This window comes from Acanthisitta chloris, unplaced genomic scaffold (assembly GCF_000695815.1).
Source record: "Acanthisitta chloris isolate BGI_N310 unplaced genomic scaffold, ASM69581v1 scaffold2488, whole genome shotgun sequence".
Classification (NCBI taxonomy): domain Eukaryota; kingdom Metazoa; phylum Chordata; class Aves; order Passeriformes; family Acanthisittidae; genus Acanthisitta; species Acanthisitta chloris.
In genome coordinates, this window is record NW_008687473.1 from 1 (window position 1) to 273 (window position 273).

Consider the following 273-nt stretch of genomic DNA (forward strand, 5'->3'; position numbering starts at 1 on the left):
GCCTAATTGTGCCCCTCCTTCTCCCCCAGCCTTCAGGGCGTGCCGGTGGCTTACGACAACATCAAAGTGTTGGGGGAGCTCGGAGACATTTACGACGACCAAGGATTCATCCACCTGAACATCGAGGCGGACTTCATCATCTTCAGCCCGAAGAAAGGGAAGAAGTTGGTGGTATGTAAATGATTTGGCGTCTCACGGAGCAACTTCTAATTGGCTAGTCAAAACCTTATCTCCAACAGCGAGTTGTCTGGGGCCTTGGTGGAGGTATATTTT

General features: G+C 50.9%; 1 protein-coding gene across 1 annotated transcript in view; it reads left to right on the top strand.

Moving 5' to 3' along the window:
* Positions 1 to 24: 24 nt before the first annotated feature.
* Positions 25 to 273, top strand: part of TWISTNB (TWIST neighbor) — a gene marked incomplete at its 5' end in the record, with an annotated part of 3450 nt that continues 3201 nt past the window's right edge. The window contains one exon of the mRNA XM_009080592.1: positions 25 to 171. Within this exon, the coding sequence (XP_009078840.1) occupies positions 25 to 171 (147 nt within the window). The remainder of the gene's footprint in view (positions 172 to 273) is intronic.